The following is a 23,976-nucleotide window of genomic DNA, read 5'->3' as shown; positions in this document are numbered from 1 at the left end:
ATATTTATTCCTCAGGCATGAATATGTCCTTACTCCATAGTCTGCTTGCTTTTACTTTGGAGGAGACTTTGACTCACAATCTAAAATATGTTTTGTGTCAAGTCAAACACTTTGACGTTTCTTGCCCCGAGCGACGTGTTTCTGCTGCTGCAGTTGCAGATGTCTGCATGATTATTATTTGTTTCCAAGTCTGTTTGCGTGGCAGACAGAGAAATCCTCAAGTCATAGCTTTCACTTGTTAGAAAGCTGTATTTAGAGGATAACTGATCTGTTGGGGAAAATAACTGCTTACGTGTCTTACTGTATTGGCACAAAAGAGAAATATGGCTGGAATGCATTTATCACAAATCTCTGATTTGGCTTTAAGTATTTAAGTATTTACAAATGCTGTGATTGGCACCAAGGATGTTTAGCTCACAGGGAATAATTATTTAGGTTAAAGTGGATCTTCTGTCCATTCACACATGCAAATTTTTCAAGGCACGTGCAAAGAAAATTGGAATGAAAGTGGAGTGGTTACCCAGCGGAACCAATTATCTTTCTGTTGATAAGTCAAACAAGGATCCTGATGGCTTGTTTTGGGCATTTGTTCCCCTTCAACCACAGTTTCCTTTTTTCTTTTCACCTATCTTAATAAATATGCCTCAATATATTAACAAATAAGTTCCCAATAATGTGACATGAATTCTTATACTACAACCCTTGGCATTCAAGTGGAGGTTACAGGATCAGTGCTTAGGCCTCTAGACAGAAATGTTGCAAGCAGGGATCAAGACAACTATAAGAACATCTGATGTATGCCACAGAGGAGATCAGCTAGATTGCAAATACAGGAGCTCCACAGGCATTGCTGGATAGTGTAGAAGTGAGCTAGTACCTCCCCTGTATGCTTCCTGTTCCAACACTGATTCCTGCATGGGGCAGGGGGCCACTTGAATAGACCACCTGGGAGAAGTATAAGGGGTACCACTAGATCAACACGGAAAACTATAAGGGGAAGTGGGGTGACTAGACCACTATGGCAAACCTATAAGACGGTACAACATAGGGCCAGTATAAGGAGCACACTGCTTAGGGGTCAGTATACGGGGGACTTGGCACAAGGGCCACTGTAAGGAGGCACAACATAAGGGCCATTACAAGAAAGCAAAAAATAAGGGACCACTATAAGATTTCTATTTAAGCGGTAGTGGACTTTTGGCTGCATCCAACATATGGGGTACTACAGCTTTTTTATATTGCTTAATTTTATTAAGATGCATTAGAGCGCAGCAGGGCGTGTTCTCTTACTTCAGAGCCCAAACCCATCTCCATTTCTATTAAATGTTTTTATTCTTATTGTTCTAGTTCTAAGAAAAAGTGACAACGCTGATAAAATATACCCTTATGCTTTCCTTGCATTGAAAGACGTCCATGGCTATAATTTCTAAGTAATTCCTGGCGGTGTTGATCCAGGGATTTTACCTGTTTGCCATCTGGAGTCTGGAAGGATTTATTTTCTGTCTTGTAAGGGCATTTTTCACCTTCCTCTGGAGCAGCGCTGTCCAACTGGCGGTCCGCGGACCGCATCCGGCCCGCCAGGCCTCCTGTTGCGGCCCGCTCCTCTCCCCGGGATGCAGGCATGGCGTGCGCTATGGGCGCCATGCCTGCTCCCTCTTGTGTGGCCTCTCCTGTGTCCCCGCTGCCGCTGCCTCACAGCTCACTAGCTCAGACCTTACAGATCGCGGCGACTGAAACAAGCAGAACGCGCGCATAACACCCGCACGGAGTACGTCACATGCGGAAGTGAAATCAGTCACTTCCGCATGTGACGTTCTGCCACACGGGTGTTATGCGCGCGCTCTGCTTGTTTCAGTCGCCGCGATCTGTGAGGTCTGAGCTAGTGAGCTGTGAGGTAGCGGCAGCAGGGACACAGGAGAGAGGTAACGGGCGAGGCAATGGGGGAACACCTGTCACTCTTAATGGGGGGCACCTGTCACTCTCACTGGGGGGCACCTATCACTCTCACTGGGGGAACACCTGTCACTCTCACTGGGGGGCACCTGTCACTCTCACTGGGGGGCACCTGTCACTCTCACTGGGGGAACACCTGTCACTCTCACTGGGGGGCACCTGTCACTCTCACTGGGGGGCACCTGTCACTCTCACTGGGGGAACACCTGTCACTCTCACTGGGGGGCACCTGTCACTCTCACTGGGGGGCACCTGTCACTCTCACTGGGGGAACACCTGTCACTCTCACTGGGGGAACACCTGTCACTCTCACTGGGGGAACACCTGTCACTCTCACTGGGGGAACACCTGTCACTCTCACTGGGGGGCACCTGTCACTCTCACTGGGGGGCACCTGTCACTCTCACTGGGGGGCACCTGTCACTCTCACTGGGGGGCACCTGTCACTCTCACTGGGGGGCACCTGTCACTCTCACTGGGGGAACACCTGTCACTCTCACTGGGGGGCACCTGTCACTCTCACTGGGGGAACACCTGTCACTCTCACTGGGGGAACACCTGTCACTCTCACTGGGGGGCACCTGTCACTCTCACTGGGGGGCACCTGTCACTCTCACTGGGGGGCACCTGTCACTCTCACTGGGGGGCACCTGTCACTCTCACTGGGGGAACACCTGTCACTCTCACTGGGGGGCACCTGTCACTCTTACTGGGGGGCACCTGTCACTCTCACTGGGGGAACACCTGTCACTCTCACTGGGGGGCACCTGTCACTCTCACTGGGGGAACACCTGTCACTCTCACTGGGGGGCACCTGTCACTCTCACTGGGGGACACCTGTCACTCTCACTGGGGGGCACCTGTCACTCTCACTGGGGGAACACCTGTCACTCTCACTGGGGGGCACCTGTCACTCTCACTGGGGGAACACCTGTCACTCTCACTGGGGGAACACCTGTCACTCTCACTGGGGGAACACCTGTCACTCTCTTACTGGGGGGCACCTGTCACTCTCTTACTGGGGGGCACCTGTCACTCTCTTACTGGGGGGCACCTGTCACTCTCTTACTGGGGGGCACCTGTCACTCTCTTACTGGGGGGCACCTGTCACTCTCTAACTGGGGGGCACCTGTCACTCTCTAACTGGGAGGCACCTGTCACTCTCTAACTTGGGGGCACCTGTCACTATCTAACTGGGGGGGGGGCACCTGTCACTCTAATTTGGGGGGCACCTGTCACTCTAACTTGGGGGGCACCTGTCACTCTAACTTGGGGGGCACCTGTCACTATCTAACTTGGGGGGCACCTGTCACTCTCTAACTTGGGGGGCACCTGTCACTCTCTAACTGGGGGGACACCTGTCCCTATCTAACTGGGGGGGACACCTGTCACTTACTGGGGGGGGGCACCTGTCACTATCTTCTGTCTATTTATGTGAAATGCTCTCTATTTATGTGCCTCATGACTGATGAATTTGTTGTGTTTGGGGCCTCATGATTGCTGAATTTGTCTTGTTGGGGGCCTCATGATTTGTTGGGGGCATCACGATTGCTGAATTTGTCTTGTTGGGGGCCTCAAGATTGCTGATTTTGTCTTGTTGGGGGCCTCATGATTGCTCATTTTGTCTTGTTAGGGGCCTCATGATTGCTGAATTTGTCTTGTTGGGGGCCTCATGATTGCAAACTGCGAGACAATGGAAAAGCTGAATCATCATCATGAGACAATAGCATTAAACCTTGGATTTTCCATAATGTTCATGTATGAGTTGAAAAGTTTGTATGTAGTTTAAATTGCTGTTGCCACTTAGCGATAGATAAGTGACTTTTGGGTTGCAGTTTGGGCACTCGGCCTCCAAAAGGTTCGCCACCACTGTCCTAATCTAATGTCCCACATTGCTAAGTTCATGTAAATTTGTCTCCACCCGTGGCCACACCTACATTCTGGTCCATGGCCACACCCATTTGTCGGCGTGGCGCCCCCATTTTTTCCCCACTAGGGGGATGATGTGCTGGGGGGGTCTGATCGCTCCTGCCTGCGTGTGGCTGGTGGGGGGGGCACCTCAAAGCCCCCTCCACCGCAGGATTCTCCCTCTCCTCCCTCCCTTCCCCGGAGATTGGAGGCTGCACAGGAACGAATCTGTCCTGTGCAGCCTTTAACAGGCTCCTGCCTTTCATGTGACAGCGATCCCCGCCCGCTGATTGGCCGGGGATCGCTGATCTGGTACAACGCTACTACTGTTAGCAGCGTTGTACAAATGTAAACAAAGCGGATTATTTCCGCTTGTGTTTACATTTAGCTTGCGAGCCGCGATCGGCGGCCCGCAGGCTATTCACGGAGCCCCCCGCCGTGAATTGACAGGAAGCAGCCGCTCGCGCGAGCGGCTGATTCCTGATTAATTAGCCTGCAGCCGGCGACGCAGATCTGCGTCGCTGGTCCTGCAGCTGCCACTTTGCCGACGCGCGTTATGAGTGCGCGGTCGGCAAGTGGTTAATCAAATGCCAAAGCTTATATAAAGAAAGTGCCTAGGCATGTCTAGGAAAATATCTGTGCTTGAGGCTGGGCTAACACATGTTAGCTTTACGTCTGCATACTGTGATCCATAGTATACCTTATATGCTTTATGATGGGTGCAACACTCTCTAGCATGTTATTGTTCATTAGAATTTCTTATCAACTAGCTTTGTTGAAAACTTTCTGAGTAAACTAATGCTGTACGGTAAAAATATAATGCTCCAATGTTTTGCTATAAAATGCTCTGTTGAGTAGAATACAATGAAAGGACAACTGAAGCGAGAGGTATATGGAGGCTGCCGTATATATTTCCTTTTAAGCAATACCAGTTGCCTGGCTGTCCTACTGATCCTCTGCCTCTAATTTTTTAGCCATAGACCCTGAAGAGCAGCAGATCAGGTGTTTTTGACATTTTTGTCAGATCTTACAAGATTAGCTGCATGCTTGTTCAGGGTCTATGGCTAAAAGTATTAGAGCCATATGATCCGCAAGATAGCCAGGCAACTGGTGTTATTTAAAAGGAAATACATATGTCAGCCTCCATATCCCTCTCATTACAGTTGTTCTTTAAATGACAGGGAAACGTGTATGATGTCATGTAGCTACATTTGTCACATATGCATTGTAATTTTACAACTGTGTTTCTCCCCTATTTTAGCCTAAGCTTCCACTGAAGGCTTACTTTCCCCACGAATGGCATGCTTTGTTGTTGGCATTACTGAGAAAGAATGAAGGTATGTTTTCCGATTCATGTCATTCTGCTGAAATTTGTAACTGTCGAATGTGATGTTATTTATTTGACATTCTTTTCATCTGCTCCCTGTTTATGGAATTGGTTGTGTGTGGAACTTGTCCACTGGCTACAGCACTTGGAAAAGGAACGTATTTTCCCTTCCCACCATGGAAACCATTTCTCATCTCGTCTATCATGTGTTGCATTGTCATGTTAACAAGCTTTGCATGTAATTCTCTGATTCTCAAGGATATCGAATGCTTGTGCATCAGCGTGCAGCTGAATGTGTTCACATCTCATTTCATCATGTTATAGGATCTGTGCTCAGGCAAGGAAATAAATCTCTTTTCCCCCCTCAGCTTTCCTTTTGCTATATTTTAATCGACAGAGTTTGACTTCTCTGGGAATTTCCAAAGTATTCCATGCTTTTATTAGCACAACTCTACCTCATAGCTTCCACATCAATTTCTGATCCCAGAACACAATTCTGCTCCCATGTTAACTCAACTTCCTAAGACTTTTTGGTTTTATTGCGTGCAACTTCCTAAACAATCCATCGAAATTAGAGCTGACATCAAAAATGTGTTTGTGACCGGTGAAAGACTGCATTAACTACTTGATGAACCTGGGCTTAAACCCCCCTAGTGACAAGGCTATTTTTCTCAATAGAGGGCTGTGCAGCTTGGTCAGGTTGCTACACAGCGCCACAGCTCTGCACACAAATGTTTTTTTTTTCCTTTTAGTGTTAATAGGACACTCTGTCGGAGGTCTCTGATCGCTGTTGCGATCTTTGTTTTTTGTTTTGGTTTCTTTTACTAATGAAAGGGAGGCTTTTCCCTCCCTCCTTCCTCACTCTTCCTTCCTCCCTGTGCCGTCCTAATCGCCATAGGATGGCGATCGGCACTTATTATTATTTATTGTATTTATAAAGCGCCAACATATTATGCATCGCGTAATGTTTTGAATGCGGTGATGTCGTGCAATCTATCCTTTCCATGACTAAATAATTAAGAAATGAATACTGTTAAAAATAAGCAATTTTATTCATTAGTCTATATTCAGTAAAGTTCCTTTCTAACTACATAACGACCACGTCACGCCCGCGGCGGCAGCCCAAGGACCACCTAACGCAGCAGCAGCCCAAGGACCACCTTATCCCGGCCTCTCATAGACATCAGCCTATGAGAGGCCACACAAATCGAGTCGCTCTGAGGTACAGCCCAGTGTCCCTCGTACAGCACTGCAGTAGATGGCAGTGCTGTACAATTGTAAACAAAGGGGAATTCTTTCCCCTGTCGGCTCTCAACAGTCTGCTAGCTGCGATCTCAAAGGTCTGCTAGCCGTGAGCGTTCCCTGGTAAACTGCAGCTCCAGGACTTGACGCCAATCGCCGTTAGGTGGTCCTTGGGCTGCCGCCGCGGGCGTGACGCGGTCGTTATGTAGTTAGAGAGGAACTTTACTGAATATAGACTAATGAATAAAATTGCTTATTTTTAACAGTATTCATTTTTTAATTATTTAGTCGTGGAAAGGATAGATTGCACGACATCACCGCATTCAAAACAAGTGCGTCGTTCGAATGACATTGTACACACATGGCTGACTGCACAACATCAGCCCAACAGTCGTGTCAGCTGATCCGCCGGATGGATCGGGCAAAACTGCCTGTTATCAGTCGCTCGTCTAGGTGCCACGCGTACACACTCCTGATGGTTGTCTAATAGACCAAAATCAGACTTGTTTCAGGTGTGCGATTCAAACACTACTAACCAGAAAGCTCATCAGGACAGTCAGGCAATCGCAGCTTCCATATGCCTCTCACCTCGGGTTCCTTTTAAGAAACTGTCTGCTGTTCAGTGACATAAGTTTGCAATCCTTACATCAATGCATAGTGAGTATTGCTGAAATGTTAGTGAATTAGGGTTTGTGCTGTTGCAGTGGCATGCACACACATGCAGTGAAATCATTTTAAATAAATACAGGACAACTGGCATTTATTACAAAAATTTGCAATGACCATTGTGTCCAGGAGACTACTGTGACTGCTATGTTTTTAATCTTTTAATAATCATTTCTGTGGTCTAATATGATCTGAATGAGAGTTGCAAACCTTTGCCATCTCGTAGCGGCTATTTAAAAAAAAAATCCATTCCAGATTTGTAAGATCACTTAGGGATTTATTCATCAAATTGCGGTAATACTGCCATGCACAGACAGTGTACGGCAGTATTACACTTCTTTTCCTCCGTGAGTACCGTGAGTGTGACCCGCAGTACTCTCGTAGCACAGCCATTGCTGCAGTAACGCACATTACTAACAAGTGTTACTGTAGCGACGATCGCGCTACGCGACCCCTTAGGCCCCTTTTACACTTAATCAGTTGCTCTCAGTTATAACTGAAAGAAAACTAATTTTGAGTGTAATGCCCATGTTTTCCTACGGCACAGTTCCCAACGCGTCTTAACTGAAATCTTTTCCACAATGCACAGCTATGGAAACAACGCATACTAACGCACACTAACGTATACCAACACATTAAGTGTAAAAGAGTTCACCACCACCACCAGTGACAATTTACTGCCAGCAAATGTGGCCAGGACATTATTATGTAAATATGACAATACATGTTTTTCAATGGGCGAGCTCATTTTTTTGTCAGAAATAAGTGTATTTGTAAATGTATTAGTTTTTTTTCTCCTACTCATCTGTAATATTTTGTTTTCAGGATTAACATCTCATGTCCTTGTTCAGCACCTACAGATTATTGTTAGCATTCTCAAAAATCTGGACCTTGAAGAGAGGTACAACTTAGAGTTATATTACTACAATGTATAATGTGTAATTGACTGACCAGTAAATGGCAAACATGATGATAGATGAAGTCATTATAAACTCTGGAATTACTATTCAGGAAGCACCCTATGCAGTCACTGTGGAAGGAGGAGGTGCCAGGGGTGTTCTACCCCACCTCCAATACACAGGACAACGCCACCTGGTGCTGCCATCCTACTGCAAAGAGTAAAGCAGCACAAGCAAGCAGATAAGATAGTTACGTACTACAGCATTGAGTCTTTTGACCTTTGCAATGTTGTCTATTTTCGGGTATTGACACATAAGGCTGGATGGCTTCCGATGTTGTTGTGTGTCACGTGATATGCATGCACACTCACATGAGTAATTTATCTTCTTGCATGTATTCTGCATGCACACTTGTGAGCTGTATAGGGCTATTGTGTTAGCTTCTGTACTTCACTGTGCTGCTCAGCATCTGGGAGGATTAGAAGAGCAGGGAGGTGTGAGTACTAACGTTCTTGCTGGGATTAGGGCAGAGGTCTTTGTTATTTGGTGGGTAGGGGATATTGTGGCTGCACTTTTTGTGTGTGGGGGGGGGGGGGGGAGTAATAGTGCCAGCCCACACTTGTTATAGGAGGTAGAGAAAATATGCTGACCACAATTACTATGAAGGAAGGAGGGTGGGGTGAGGACATGTTGGCCACACTTGTTATTGGAGGAACATATACCAGCCATGGTTGTCATGGGGGGGAAGGGAAGATATGCTGAGCAACATAGCTTCGAGGTTGTGTAATATGTTGGCCACACGTGTTATGTGGGAGATAGGCTCTCCATATTGCTTGAGGGAGGAGTTGCTGGTCATAATTGATATGGGGGAGTGGGGAGATATGCTGGTCACAATTGATATGGGTAGATATGCTGGCAAGACTTGTTCTGTTTGAGGAGGATATGCTGGCCTCACCTGTTACAGAGAGGAAGATGGGTGATGTGCTGACCACATTTGTTAAGGTGAAGGGGATATGTTGCCCACATTGGCCTCAATTCACTAAGATCATGCTAGAGATAATAAGGCAAGAGAAAACTTACCTCCACACGTGAGAGAGTTATCTTACCTCTTCATTCCTTAAGTTACCTCTCCTGTAGTTAATTTACCTCCTCTGTAGTTAATTTACCTCCTCTGTAGTTATTTTCACATGCAGCTAATTAACAGCCTGTCTTTAACTCTGGAGTTATTTTAAGGATTGGAGAGTTAATTTAAAGACAGAAGAGTTAACTTTAAGGCCCATACACATGTCGGATTTTAGCGAACGACCCGTCGTTTGAACGTTCCGTCGTTCGGAACGTTTTCGCGTCAAATCCGATGTGTGTACAGACTATCGTTCGGGTGATAAGACTGGTTACCAACGATCCGCCGGGCGGATCGCTGGTAACCAGTCTTATCACCCGAACGATAGTCTGTACACACGTTGGATTTGACGCGAAAACGTCCGAACGACGGAACGTTCAAACGACGGGTCGTTCGCTAAAATCCGACGTGTGTATGAACCTTTGGGCTTGCCTGAGGTTAAATGTTTCCTGAATACTACATGCCTTATCACCATGGTAACAACTCTAGAAGAGTTATTAAAGACAGGAGATAAGTTTAGTGAATTGAGGCCATTGTTTGGGGAGTAGGAGAACAGTGGCTTCACTTATTTAAAGGGAATCTAAACTGGGAAGGATATGTATTTTTCCTTTTAAAATAATAACAGTTGCCTGACTTTCGTGCTGATCATTCGTGATCATGAGCAAGCATGCGGATCAGGTGCTTTGACTGAAATCAGACTAGATTAGCTGCATGCTTGTTTCGGGTGTGTGATTCAGCCATTACTGCAGCCAAAGAAATCAGCAGGACTGACAAGCAACTGGTATTATTTAAAAGGAAACATCCATATACCTCTCAGTTTAGGTTTCCTTTAACCATTTACCGCCATCCTAACGTATTAAAACGTCATGCTTACCGCTATTAACAGCAACATGACGTTTTAATACGTCGCGCATTCCCGCCGCTGCTACCGCCGTGTGTCCGCCGCTACCGCCGCCATTACCGTCGGGATCCCGTGCTGGGTGATTGGGGAAGAGGACCGAACAGTCCTCTACCCAATCGCAGTGCCTGGAGTGAATGGACGTGACCGCGAACAGCGGCTACGTCCATTCACATAAACAGGAAATGTAACAGTTTAATAAAGTGTAAAAAAAAAAAAAAGTGAACACGTCCTATGAGTGTTCACTAGCGCCATCTTGTGGCCAAAAAGTATATTACACCTACAAAATACATACATTTTCAAGTATATACACATCATTAATAAAATTACACTTCCAACCCTCCCCCCCCCAAAAAAACACTTGTAAAAAAAAAAATCAGCTTAAAAAAAATAAATAAATAGTTGCCTTAGGGACTCAGCTTTTTTTATTCTATATTTTATGGGGGAAAATTAATTTTAATTTATTACATAGGGGCTTGTAATTATGGCCAGAACAAACAGAAAAATAACCACTTATATTTCAAAATAATATACTGTCGCCATACATTGTGGTAGGGACATAATCTAAACGGTTTAATTATCGGGACCACTGGGCAAATAAAACGTGTTTGTTTTATCCACAGGAGAATGTTTAATTTTAAAACTATAAAGGCTGAACACTGAGAAATAATGATTTTTTTTCTTTTTTTTCTGTTTTTCTCATTAAAATGCATTTAGAATAAAAAAAATTCTTAGCAAAATGTACTATCCACAGAAAGCCTAATTGGTGGCGAAAAAAACGAGGTATAGATCATTTTCTTGTGATTAGTAATAAAGTTATTAGGGAATAAAAGGGAGGAGCGCTGACAACTGAAAATTGCTCTGGTCCGTTAGGATAAAAACCCTTGGGGTGAACTGGTTAAAAGACATCCGAGCTGAAAATAAACTGATGAGATAATCAATTGTATATATCCTCCTTCTCCTAAAAATGACTTTTATTTATGAAATCCTGCAGTTTTATTTTATATTTAAACCTAGTTTTTAAGTTTTTACTGTTTCAATGTCTCTGCCCAATGACACATTCATTGAGGTATGCCAGAGCTAAAATCTATAAACTATTGACCCTTTTTATCTCTTTCACTCCGGTAATGACCACACTGATGAGAGGGAAATATATGATGACCACCCATGTGATTGGGGTTTGGAGGGATATCTCAGCTACTCTTGTTGTTGGTTGACTTTCCTTTAGCGGAACGGATCCGAACAGATGCGAATGGATTCAATGTTAACCTATGGATCCATTCGTATCCATCTGTTCAAACGTAACCGTTCGCTTTAACCTGCTGAACGTAACGCAAGTTTCCTGCAGCACCAATTTTTCTGGACTGTGGAGCCGAGCAGGACGGAAACAGAAGCTTAAATGATGCATTGGAAGCAATGAGAAAACAGAACGTTTCTTCACACTAGTGAAGAGACAGATCATTCTAAAGGGCAAAATCCACTTTGGGGGTGGGGGTCTATGGGGGATGTGGGGAAACAGAATGGAAGCAGCGGAACGGAAACGGATTGGCAAAGGAGTAAAAACTGATCCGATCGACCAATGATCACATCTGTTTACACGGATCCGTTTGCCACTTCAACGCAGCTGTGAACGGTGCCTAATTATTTCCAGTGATCTTCAGAAAAAAATGTTTTTCTCTTTGGTTGCGTCAAGATATGCCTGTGCTGTGAAGATCAGTTTTGGATGATGAAGACCCAGATTCATGTTCTTTAACCACTTGATGCAAAATGGATGTTTCTAAATGTCCTATCTGTGCACTAATTAGTGCAAATAGGACGTTTAATAAACGCCCATTCTGCCGAAATGCACGCTCGCGTGTTTTAACCCCTCAATGGATGGAATAAAGTGGTTAAATGAGGCAAAAACTTCCATGCTCACACCTGAGTATCATCCATTGACTGAAACAGCTGACTCAAATGGCAAATACTTAAGTTCAACATACTCTAGCCACACACAAAATAGGTAGACTTGGATCACAAGCCTTAAAGAGACACTGAAGCGAAAAAAAATATATGATATAGTGAATTGGTTGTGTACTATGAATAATTACTAGAAGATTAGCAGCAAAGAAAATATTCTCATATTTTTATTTTCAGGTATATAGTGTTTTTTCTAACATTGCATCATTCTATAATATGTGCAGATTACACAACACTCAGCATTCAAAATGAGTCTTTCAGAGCAGTCTGTGAAGTAATGACCTCTCCTCTAGCAGAGGAAAAGTAAATAGTCCAGGAACAGTTGAGATAATAAAAGTCAGATAACAGCCCTCTCCAGGACTAACTTAGTCGGAGAGCTTAATGGCTTGTTTGCATAGAGATAACAACTGGAGTTTCTCAACTCTTCCTGTACTGGAAACGATTACACTGATGTATCTGATCTTAATGTTTTATTTCTTAGCTGTGCTACACATACAAATCATAATATCATCATTTTTTTTCCGCTTTAGTGTCTCTTTAATACATAGCACAAACAAGTAATAACGTTTTGGACTCTTGCTTGTGTTACTGAATTCTCAATATCTAGTTTTAGAACCTTTGTGAAAAACCGATGACATTTTAGGTCATAATTATGCAAAAATATTGAAAATCCTAAAGGGCTCAGAAATGTGTTGAGAGCATGTAGTGCATTTTAGATTGAAATATAGGCTGATTAATATGGTCTAGGCAATACAAAACTTAGATTGGTGGAAAGGCTGGAGCTGAGAATATCGGGTTTTGGACTTCCATGGTAATCCAGACCAGTGCTGTCCAACTTCATGGGCATGGAGGGCCATTTTTTTTTCAGCCCCCATGGTGGAGGGCCGAAGGTTCTTGCTAGAGCCGCAGCCCCCCCCCCCCCCCCCCCCCCCGGAAAAGATGCAATTAAAGGATAATTAGATTGGCAGCACTTTTCACAAAATGCAATTTAAAATAACGGTGAAGTTGTGTGGCGCGCGTAGCGCGCCAGAAAACACGAGGGATCCATTGAGCGGCGCGCTTAGCGCGCCGCGCCGAAAAATGGGTGTGGCCATGGACCAGAATGCGGGTGTGGCCACGGGTGGAGACAAATTTACATGAACTTAGCAATGTGGGACATTAGATTAGGATAGTGGTGGTGAACCTTTTGGAGGCCGAGTGTCCAAACTGCAACCCAAAAGTCACTTATCGCAAAGTGGCAACAGCAATTTAAACTACATACAAACGTTTTAACTCATACATGAACATTATGGAAAATCCAAGTTGAAAATAAACTGTGAAGATAAACAATTTCACCCATCCTACTCCTGAAAAATGTGGGGGATTTTTTAGAACCTCCCAGTTTTATTTTTCGTTTTAAAAAGCTAAAAAAGTAGGTTTAATGCTATTGTCTCATGATGACGATTCAGCTTTTCCATAGTCTCACAGTTCGCAATCATGTGACCCCCAACAAGACAAATTCAGCAATCATGAGGCCCCCAACAAATCATGAGGCCCCCAACAAGACAAATTCAGCAATCATGATGCCCCCAACAAGACAAATTTAGCAATCATGAGGCCCCCAAAAAAATCGTGATGCCCCCAACAATCATGTGGACCCCAACAAGACAAATTCAGCAATCATGAGGCCCCCAACACGACAAATTCAGCAGTCATGAGGCACATAATAGACAGCATTTCACATAAATAAGCAGAATGCCCCTTTAGTGACAGGTGCCCCCCACTTAGATAGTGACAGGTGCCCCCCACTTAAATAGTGACAGGTGCCCCCCAGCTAGATAGTGACAGGTGCCCCCCAGTTAGATAGTGACAGGTGCCCCCCCCAGTTAGTGACCGGTGCCCCCACCAGTAGCGAGCCCGTTACCTCTGGGGCTGGCCTCTCCTGTGTCCCCGCTGGCCTCTCCTGTGTCCCCGCTGGCCTCTCCGGTCTCCCCGCTGGCCTCTCCGGTGTCCCCCGCTGGCCTCTCCGGTGTCCCCGCTGGATCAGACCTCACAGATCGCGGCGACTGAAGCAAGCAGAGCGCGCGCATGACACCCGCGCGGCAGAACGTCACATGCGGAAGTGACTAATGATTCACTTCCGCATGTGACGTACTCCGTGCGAGTACCATGCGCCCTCTGTTTACATTAGTCGCCGCGATCTGTGAGGTCTGATCTGTGAGGCAGCGGCAGCGGGGGGGACATAGGAGAGGCAGCGGCAGCAGGGGGACATAGGAGGGGCCAGCGGCGACACCGGAGAGGCCAGCGGGGACACAGTAAGAGGGAGCAGGCATGGCGCCCATAGCGCAAGCCATGCCTGCATCCCAGGGAGACGAGCGGGCCGCAGCAGGTGGCCTGGCGGGCCGGATGCGGCCCGCGGGCCGCCAGTTGGACAGCACTGATCTAGACAGAACTGGCATCAGAATTGTCCTGTCCTCAAACAGTAAACTTTGCAGTCCTGCCAATAAACCTACTCCCAGCTTGATTTGACAAGATAACACATATTTTTGTAAATGTAGATGCATTGTTACTGTGCTCCCTTGTACAGTTTCTGCAGTTTATGTAGAGGACCAAGTGCTTTTTGAGTAAAATTTTCACCAATGCTGATGTTCACCAAGACCAGTTTGTCTTCCTGTGATTGTTCTTTGTTGCTTCTGAGGGTTTGGGAAATCCTAGAGAAAAGTATTTGTTCACAATGTGCAGCCATGTAGCTGCATCAGCAATAGCAACCTTCAGCATTCAGCTACAGACCACCCAAATTGCAATAATCACTTCTATTATTTAAAGGGCAACTAAAGCAAGAGAGATATGGAGGCTGCCATATTTATTTCCTTTTAAGAAATATCAGTTGCCTGGCTGTCTTGCTGATCATCTGCCTCTAATACTTTTAGCCATAAACCCTGAACAAGCATGCAGCAGATCAGGTGTTTCTGACATTATTGTCCGATCTGAAAGGTTAGCTTCATGCTTGTTTCTGGCATTATTCAGACACTACTGCATCCTAATAAACCAGCAGGATTGCCAGGCAACTGGCATTGTATAAAAGGACATAAATATGGCAGCCTCCATATATTTCTCACTTCAGTTGTCCTTCAATGCTTCCCAGCCCACAAGCCATTGTATTAATATATCCACAAATTATCGACTGATACTATAAATCTAGTATTAATATGTTGAAATTCCAACATTAACACATATTTAATACTCTACTGATGTCAGAATTGTTGTTATAATATTCTGATAGTTATACATTCTGTGTAGATTAATGCTCTTTCTAAATAAATATTGTTTTGACTTTGGCAGATGATCCCAGTTCAATACATCAGTACAATATAACTGTATGTTTTATTTTCTGCTGAGCAGATCATTTTAATGCTGGGTACACACATTGCGATTTCCCGCTCGAGCCGCGGGATCGATTAGATTGATTTGATTATTTCCAACATGTTCGAATGGGTTTCGATGGATACAGCCATGGATTTTGCATACTTAATATGCAAAATCAACGGCTGTATCCATCGAAACCTGATCAAACATGTTGGAAATAATCAAATCGATCCAATCGATCACGCGGATCGAGCGGGAAATCGCAACGTGTGTACCCAGCATAAGACCAACATTGGAAGGCAGCACATTTTTTGTCATTATAACTAGTTTTTATAGCGTGATGAGTAACAATATGCAGAGCTGAGTCCTGTTTAATCAATGTACTTTAAGCTGATTAATGGAAACCAAATACCGAACTGGTTGCTGTGAGGTGTTGCTTGGTTGCTGTTTGGACTTACGTAAAGTAACCCTGAACCGAGTAAAAATTTTTAAAATAAACACATGATGTAGCTGTAAATCAATATTATATACTTAAAAGTTCCTTTCAAAAGCTGATTTATATTTTAAAGGGGCCCATACACCTAACGATTTTCCCGCCGATATACAGCAGATTCGATCACCGTGATCAAATCTGCTGTGAAATCGTTGTGCAAACTCTGACAGAACGATTGATTTCCATCTGAAATCAATCGTTCCCGTCGATCCGTCCGTGCGGAAGATTTCGCTCTATCGCCGGCGGGTCGGCAGTGCGTCGATAGCAGAGTTCAAATGCCCCGACGACCGACGCTAGCGGCAATACATTACCTGCTCCGGCTGGCGTGAGTCCCCCTCTGTCCCCGCGGCTTCTTCTCCACGCTGGGTTCTGGACCGGCTGCAGCTTCATTGAACTTCCTGTCCCGGCAGGAAGTTTAAACAGTAGAGCGCCCTCTACTGTTTAAGCTTCCCCGGACAGGCAGTTCAATGAAGCTGCAGCCGGTCCGCAACCCAGCACGGAGAAGAAGCCGCGGGGACAGAGGGGGACTCGAGCCAGCTGGAGCAGGCAATGTATGCGGGGGGGGGGGAGAGGGGCAGCGGAAGCTTCACAGATTGTGATCGGTTTCATGCTGAAATCGATTCACAATCTGTTTGCAGTAAAGGCAGCCATACGATCCCTCTCTGATCAGATTCGATCAGAGTGGGATCTATCTGTTAGTCGAATCTGATGGCAAATCGACCAGTGTATGGCTACCTTTAAATTTATCAGCGATGCCGGCATCTTTACTCCTGGCATAGTGAATAACTGGAATCTTTTTCTGCCTCTGCATAGTGAGCAGGAACGACACCTGATCTCCCAGAATGCTCAGGGCAGACATTATAGTCTAGGGTAAAAAAACACCTGAAAGGCAAGGTTACATACCAATATACGGCAATATATTTATGTAAAAAGCATTTCTGATGCTAAATAACATAAAATTGGGTATCCTGAATAATATTTTAAGCCCCATCTACACCATGGGACATTGAAGCGATCCGGCGGCTCGATTAGCCGCCGGATCGCCTCTTCCGCGTGCCCGCCGCGTCCCCGCTCGCCGCGCGTGCGCCGCATTCGATTGCCCGCTCGTCCCCGCCGGCGCCGCTTATCTCCCGCACGATTCCCTGCCATTGTCCCCTCGCGGCGATCGAGCAGGAAATCGGCGGTGCGAAGATCCGTCCTGCCGGATCTTATCAATCGAGCCGCATCAGCGGCTCGATTGATAAGGAGCATCGTGGCCGCATCTACGCGTGTAAATGCGGCTTTATGTTCTGCTATGAGTCGTTACAGATGGTAGTTAGAAGTTAGTTAGAATCCTGAGCAGTGTCAGTGAAGAGGCGGCTCGGTGTGATGTGCCCAGCTTTCAGCTTGAACAGGCCTTTATAGGTACATTTTCTTGTAGTAATAAATGCTTCTTTAGTTTTACAGTTTTTCGGCTTTGTATTTATTGATGATGTTTTGTGGACCAGAAACCTCTATTAATATAGGCATCATTATTAAACTTGCATGTTGCATCATTTTGGCACATCTTACCTCAAGTGTTTAGTTAACCACTAGCTGTGTCCGCGGCAGTATATTAACGCCAAGCAGGAAGACTGTTCCTATCCCAGGGGCGTAGAGATATGCCTCCCGCCGCCGCTCCCTCCCGCACGCGTTCTCACCGCCGATCGTTAGATCAATGAATGGGAACTGTGTTCTACCCTCTAAGTCCCCATTTCAGTGACACCGGCATCAATGAGATGCCTGCGTTCATTGTAACAACCTAAACTACACAGACACGTGTGTGTGTGTGTGTGGGGGGGGGGGGGTGTAGCTAGCACTTGGCTAGCTCCACCCCCCCCCCAATCGCCGCCGGCCCGCTCTGATCCCCCCATGATCGCTGCCGATTACATTGCCCCTCCCCCGGAGCCCGCCCCAGCGCAGCCGCTTCATAACCTCCAGGGGTTACTACGGCGGCGATCGGAACTGCGCATGACGTCGATGACGTCATGCCACGATCGTCGCCATAGCAATGTCTGAAGCCGGATGGAAAAGTTGCGGCTCTCACGGGATTGCGGCCAGGTAAATATCGCCGGTGACGATCAGAGGGGGGGAACAGTGCCCGGGGACTTTGGGGGGAAGTGTAGTGCTAGCTACACTAACTTAAATGCATTTTTTTGTTAAAAAAAACCACCCGCGGCCACATTGCCGCAATAAATGTAACGCCAGGGTGGTTAAATGGTGTAATAACCAGGACAAATGGGCAAATAAAATGCGTGAGTTTTATGCATAAAACTATAATGGACGAAAATGGAGAAATAATTATTTTTTTCCATGTTTTTTCTTATTATTCCCGTTAAAATGCATTTCGAATAAAATAATTATTAGCAAAATGTACCAACCAAAGAAAGCCTAATTGGTGCAGAAAAAGCAAGATATACCGTAGAGCATTTTGCTGTGCTGAGTAGTGATAAAGTTATTGGCAAATGAATGGAAGGAGCGCTGAAAGGTGAAAATTGCTCTGGTCCATAAGTGGAAAAACTCCTCAGTGGTGAAGTGGTTAATTGACTTCCCCCCCAAAAATTGGCCTTAGATTATGATACATACTGTACACTACATGTTACATACATGAACATAGGTCAATGATATGGGATGATCAATTATTCTGAAACTATGCAAATTTTTTTGCAAATGTATGTAGTTTGAAAATGGACCAATCAATTTAAATCCAGGTTTAAATTGATTTGCCCATTTTGAAGCTGCATACATTTGCATAAACATTTGCATCAACTAGGAAGAATTTGCATATCTGTGATCATCCCTAGTAGAGATTAGATTGTGATCTTCCCTGAGGGACAGTTATTGACAAGACAATATATACTCTGTACAGCGCTGGGAAAGATGTCAGCCCTATATAAATACTAAATAATAATAACCAATTAAGATTTCGATTTCGAAGTTTCTTTTGTAGCCCTGTTTTTGTTATTTTTATAAATCATTTTTATAAATAATATTTTCCTCACCTGAGAATATTAATATTTATAATGGTTGATATGCAAAATAACTGATTTCTATATCTTCAATTTTTCTCTTAACACTCTACATGTGTAATCTTTTCTCTCATAGGAGTCCTGAGAGTGTCTTTGAATCCTGGTTTCTACTTATCCACTTTGGATACTGGGTAGACATTGCAGCAGAGAAGCTATTGACGTCAGACCCTGAAACTTCAGACGACCTGCTGTGGCTTTTGGCATTTTACTACAATCCATGCAATGAGAACCAAAGCAGGACTAGAACAATGGTGGGTTGTGCATTGTGACACTGTGAGTGAATCTACTGCTGGAAAATATGTAAAAATATGTATTGTACACTCTGCTACATTTCATTGAAACGCTACAGAGCACACACAAATCTCTACATGATACTGACCTTTTCTTCTTTTATTTCTTTGATAATACTGGTAAGAATTATGATTCTGTGTTGCAAAGCTTAGCAAACTCTTTATTGAGCACTGCCTTAAAGCCTGTACTTTCACCTGAAATGACTATTCATGATTTGCGTGGTTTGTGTGGTTTATGCACACTGTGTCAGCCACAAAATCTAATTCCATTTACCCAACCCAGCATTGCAAGCACTCCAATCTAATCAGAAATGTTTCTGCTGTGTAATACATCTTATCTCAGTCAGCCTGGCTCTACTTGGTACATTGCTGACAGAAGGAAGCTTGCCATCTCCCCTCCCACATTCCTGCTCCTCACTGATTGGCTGAGGGAAGTTCAGTGAGCTGCTGAAATCTGATATATGCTGTGCTCACATGTGTTTTCAAAGCAAGCTAGATATGACAGTGCAGTTTCTAGGAGGAAAAAAGTAAGGGAGGAAATGACATCACGATTGGGTTCAGTCAGTAGAAACAAAAATGGAAAATGCCAGGAACAGTTTTCGCTATATTTACTATATGAAATTCACTGAAATAAAGACATGGACAATACATCTGTTATGTAAGTAGAACAAGTACTTATCTACTTATATATGTGTTTTTTTCCTGGAATACTATGAGTGTCCCTGCTGCTTTAATAAGCAGCCTTACCATCAGTTTCACAATATGTGATGCACTTCAGAGTGTCATGTTAAGTTTAGAAATGGAATATTCTTTATCCTACAAACTACCACTTAATTTCTAAAAATTAAGTAGAAAATGTAAAATTACTTTATTCACAGCTTTTTGCCAGTCATGCTTAAAGTGAACCTAAAGTCAGTAAAAAAAAAACGAGATTAACTCACCTGGGGCTTCCCTCAGCCCCCTGCAGACGATCGGTGCCCTCGCAGCTCCGCTCCGATGTCCCAGGACCCGCCGGCGAGCACTTCCGGTTTGGCCGTCACCGGCCGACAGGCATGGGAACGCGAGTGATTGTTCGCGTTCCCAGCCTGTATATCGCCCCCCTATGCTGCTATTGCGACCTCCTGGCCGCAATAGCAGCATAGGGGGCGATATACAGGCTGGGAACGCGAACAATCACTCGCGTTCCCATGCCTGTCGGCCGGTGACGGCCAAACCGGAAGTGCTCGCCGGCGGGTCCTGGGACATCGGAGCGGAGCTGCGAGGGCACCGATCGTCTGCAGGGGGCTGAGGGAAGCCCCAGGTGAGTTAATCTCGTTTTTTTTTACTGACTTTAGGTTCACTTTAAGCCAATTTTTTAGATATCTTGTGGCTCTGATAATTGATCTTGGATGACTACATATTTCATCATTTATATATGTAATGGTATCTAGTTTTCTGACTTACTGGACTTTGTGTTCTTCAGGCTGTGAAGTATTGGCCTGCGAGCTTTTGGAGGCTGTTTTTTTTTATTATTGACTTAAGGTTTCATAGGACAAGGAAGCTTTTCCTGAATATTCACCATTCCAAAATATATAGGCATTTGTGGCTGGCAAACTTGTGTGTGTAAGAGAGACTACAGTAATGATGCATGCAGTTATGCTCATTGCTACACTGAATGTATTCCAGTCTGTGAAACCCTCTGACCACCCAGGAAGATGTCTCTTAATTTTCAGTAAGTATTTGGGAAACCACTTGATTTGCATTTTTGCAGATGACCGCAAATGAAATAAAAGCTGCATTTATGTAGGGAATAAATAACTGTATTCATATAGCCTTTGTTTAACTGAGTCTTTGAATGTGTTTACACCTAGTCACCCCTAATCCATAATAGGAACAGATTTTGAAGGAACATTAACTATGACTGATTTTCCAGAGTATGATCAGTTTCCTGTTGACAGCTACTGTTTTACGTAATACTAATAACTCCTATAATAATGTACTATAAGTTTCTAAAACAATGTACTAAAAGTGTATTATAGAGTAAAATACATAGATCAGCAATGGCTATATTTACTAAATGCATCAGTAAAGAATATATTCTACTATCCACACGCAGATGAAGATTGTAGAAGTAGATAACAAGCTACAAGAGAGGAGAGAGCTCTGCCTTCTGCACTCCAAGCATTTATTCCATAACAGTTTAAAGCTGACATCAGTGACAGAAATATCCTGTAACTAACCTTCCCTACATCTATTCTCACACTAACCTTCCCTGCATCTATTCTCACACTAACCTTCCCTACACCTATTCTCACACTAACCTTCCCTGCATCTATTCTCACACTAACCTTCCATGCATCTATTCTCACACTAACCTTCCCTGCATCTATTCTCACACTAACCTTCCCTATATCTAGTCTCATACTTACCTTCACTGCATCTGCTCTCACACTAACCTTCCCTGCATCTATTCTCACACTAACCTTCCCCTGCATCTATTCTCACACTAACCTTCCCTGCATCTATTCTCACACTAACCTTCCCTGCATCTATTCTCACACTAACCTTCCCTGCATCTATTCTCACACTAACCTTCCCTGCATCTATTCTCACACTAACCTTCCCTGCATCTATTCTCACACTAACCTTCCCTGCATCTATTCTCACACTAACCTTCCCTGCATCTATTCTCACACTAACCTTCCGTGCATCTATTCTCACACTAACCTTCCATGCATCTATTCTCACACTAACCTTCCCTGCATCTATTCTCACACTAACCTTCCATGCATCTATTCTCACACTAACCTTCCCTATATCTAGTCTCACACTAACCTTCCCTGCATCTATTCTCACACTAACCTTCCCTGCATCTATTCTCACACTAACCTTCCCTATATCTATTCTCACACTAACCTTCCCTGCATCTATTCTCACACTAACCTTCCCTGTATTTATTCTCACACTAACCTTCCCTGCATCTATTCTCACACTAACCTTCCCTGCATCTATTCTCACACTAACCTTCCCTATATCTAGTCTCATACTTACCTTCACTGCATCTATTCTCACACTACCCTTCCCTGCATCTATTCTCACACTAACCTTCCCTGCATATATTCTCACACTAACCTTCCCCTGCATCTATTCTCACACTAACCTTCCCTGCATCTGCTCTCACACTAACCTTCCCTGCATCTATTCTCACACTAACCTTCCCTACATCTGTTCTCACACTAACCTTCCCTGCATCTATTCTCACACTAACCTTCCCTGCATCTGCTCTCACACTAACCTTCCCTACATCTGTTCTCACACTAACCTTCCCTGCATCTATTCTCACACTAACCTTCCCTGCATCTATTCTCACTCTAACCTTCCCTGCATCTATTCTCACACTAACCTTCCCTGCATCTATTCTTACACTAACCTTCCCTGCATCTATTCTCACACTAACCTTCCCTGCATCTATTCTCACACTAACCTTCCCTATATCTATTCTCACACTAACCTTCCCTGCATCTATTCTCACACTAACCTTCCCTGCATTTATTCTCACACTAACCTTCCCTGCATCTATTCTCACACTAACCTTCCCTGCATCTATTCTCACACTAACCTTCCCTATATCTAGTCTCATACTTACCTTCACTGCATCTATTCTCACACTAACCTTCCCTGCATATATTCTCACACTAACCTTCCCCTGCATCTATTCTCACACTAACCTTCCCTGCATCTGCTCTCACACTAACCTTCCCTGCATCTTTTCTCACACTAACCTTCCCTACATCTGTTCTCACACTAACCTTCCCTGCATCTATTCTCACACTAACCTTCCCTGCATCTATTCTCACACTAACCTTCCCTACATCTATTCTCACACTAACCTTCCCTGCATCTATTCTCACACTAACCTTCCCTGCATCTATTCTCACTCTAACCTTCCCTGCATCTATCTATTCTCACACTAACCTTCCCTGCATCTATTCTCACACTAACCTTCCCTATATCTAGTCTCATACTTACCTTCACTGCATCTATTCTCACACTAACCTTCCCTGCATATATTCTCACACTAACCTTCCCCTGCATCTATTCTCACACTAACCTTCCCTGCATCTGCTCTCACACTAACCTTCCCTGCATCTATTCTCACACTAACCTTCCCTACATCTGTTCTCACACTAACCTTCCCTGCATCTATTCTCACACTAACCTTCCCTATATCTAGTCTCATACTTACCTTCACTGCATCTATTCTCACACTAACCTTCCCTGCATATATTCTCACACTAACCTTCCCCTGCATCTATTCTCACACTAACCTTCCCTGCATCTGCTCTCACACTAACCTTCCCTGCATCTTTTCTCACACTAACCTTCCCTACATCTGTTCTCACACTAACCTTCCCTGCATCTATTCTCACACTAACCTTCCCTGCATCTATTCTCACACTAACCTTCCCTGCATCTATTCTCACACTAACCTTCCCTATATCTATTCTCACACTAACCTTCCCTGCATCTATTCTCACACTAACCTTCCCTGCATCTATTCTCACACTAACCTTCCCTGCATCTATTCTCACACTAACCTTCCCTGCATCTATTCTCACACTAACCTTCCCTGCATCTATTCTCACACTTACCTTCACTGCATCTATTCTCACACTAACCTTCCCTGCATCTGGTCTCGAACTAACCTTCCCTGAATCTATTCTCACACTAACCTTCCCTGCATCTATTCTCACACTAACCTTCCCTATATCTAGTCTCATACTTACCTTCACTGCATCTATTCTCACACTAACCTTCCCTGCATATATTCTCACAATAACCTTCCCCTG

General features: G+C 44.5%; 1 protein-coding gene across 5 annotated transcripts in view; it reads left to right on the top strand.

Moving 5' to 3' along the window:
- Positions 1-23,976, top strand: part of FANCC (FA complementation group C) — a 335,897-nt gene that overhangs the window by 301,570 nt on the left and 10,351 nt on the right. For all 5 annotated transcript variants that reach the window (XM_068237424.1, XM_068237405.1, XM_068237432.1 and 2 more), the window contains 3 exons: positions 5,123-5,198; positions 7,922-7,997; positions 18,934-19,108. In XM_068237424.1, coding sequence (XP_068093525.1) covers positions 5,123-5,198; positions 7,922-7,997; positions 18,934-19,108 — 327 coding nt within the window. The remainder of the gene's footprint in view (positions 1-5,122; positions 5,199-7,921; positions 7,998-18,933; positions 19,109-23,976) is intronic.

Source organism: Hyperolius riggenbachi, chromosome 1, assembly GCF_040937935.1.
Source record: "Hyperolius riggenbachi isolate aHypRig1 chromosome 1, aHypRig1.pri, whole genome shotgun sequence".
In the NCBI taxonomy this organism is placed as follows: domain Eukaryota; kingdom Metazoa; phylum Chordata; class Amphibia; order Anura; family Hyperoliidae; genus Hyperolius; species Hyperolius riggenbachi.
Note: the sequence above shows the minus strand (reverse complement) of the source record. Positions and strands in the feature narration are given on the sequence as shown.